This window comes from Galeopterus variegatus, unplaced genomic scaffold (genome assembly GCF_000696425.1).
Source record: "Galeopterus variegatus unplaced genomic scaffold, G_variegatus-3.0.2 Scaffold1497, whole genome shotgun sequence".
In the NCBI taxonomy this organism is placed as follows: Eukaryota; Metazoa; Chordata; class Mammalia; order Dermoptera; family Cynocephalidae; genus Galeopterus; species Galeopterus variegatus.
Window position 1 is genome coordinate 299,980 of NW_007727608.1, and position 791 is coordinate 300,770.

The window sequence follows — 791 nt, forward strand, 5'->3', positions numbered from 1 at the left end:
TCCCAGCGCCACACTCTCCCGAGTGCGCCACGGGCTCGGCCCACACAGCCACTTTCTGAATGGCCCGCGGTTTCTCATCTCCACAGTCTTCTGGGCTCTGTGCCGGGGCCTCTACCCTCCGAGAGCCGCACCTTGATTCTGCCAAAGCAGCACCGGCCGGTGGGGACCAGGGTGTTTGTGGCCTGCTGCTCGGCAGCCACAGCGCACTAGGATTTAGACAGAGAGCATTTATTTGTTCAGTGAGGCCCTGGGGCAGAGGGACGTGAACACGTGGCCTCGAGAAGGCAGAGCTGGGACCCTCAGACAAGAGCACAGTCCCAGCTGTGCCCGCCCAGGGCCCTCAGGTGGGGACCGTGGGTCTCTGCTACCCTGGAGCTGCCGTGTCTGCCCAGAGCTGCTGGCCTTGGTTTGGGGCAGAGACGTGGCATGCAGGGGGCCCCGGCAGGACGTGCAGGACCCTCCTTCTCCTCTTCCCACAGGCCTGATGGGACAGCCACACTGGAGCTGGCAGCAGCAGCGTACCCAGGTAGGTGGTAGCAGTCACTCCACCACCAAGTCCGTCACCGTTCATGCCGATAACTGGAAAGACCACAGTCATCTCCCTCTGGGGGCAGGTGGACCCCCCACACCGCTGCCCGGGGATCCCAGGTGTCGTTTGCTGGGGGCACCCTGGTACCCCCGGAGGCTGGTGGAGGATCATGTCACCTGAAGTCCCCGTGGCTGGGGGGCTTTGGGAGCAAGAAGCAGAGCCCTCCCTCCCTAGGGCTTGAGGTCCAGAAGGATTTGAAGGG

General features: G+C 64.0%; 1 protein-coding gene across 1 annotated transcript in view; it reads left to right on the forward strand.

Annotated features, from left to right (window-relative positions):
* The window catches only part of MORN1 (MORN repeat containing 1), a 67,767-nt gene that overhangs the window by 64,009 nt on the left and 2,967 nt on the right, over positions 1–791 (forward strand). The window contains exon 17 of the mRNA XM_008577350.1: positions 480–526. Coding sequence (XP_008575572.1) covers positions 480–526 — 47 coding nt within the window. The remainder of the gene's footprint in view (positions 1–479; positions 527–791) is intronic.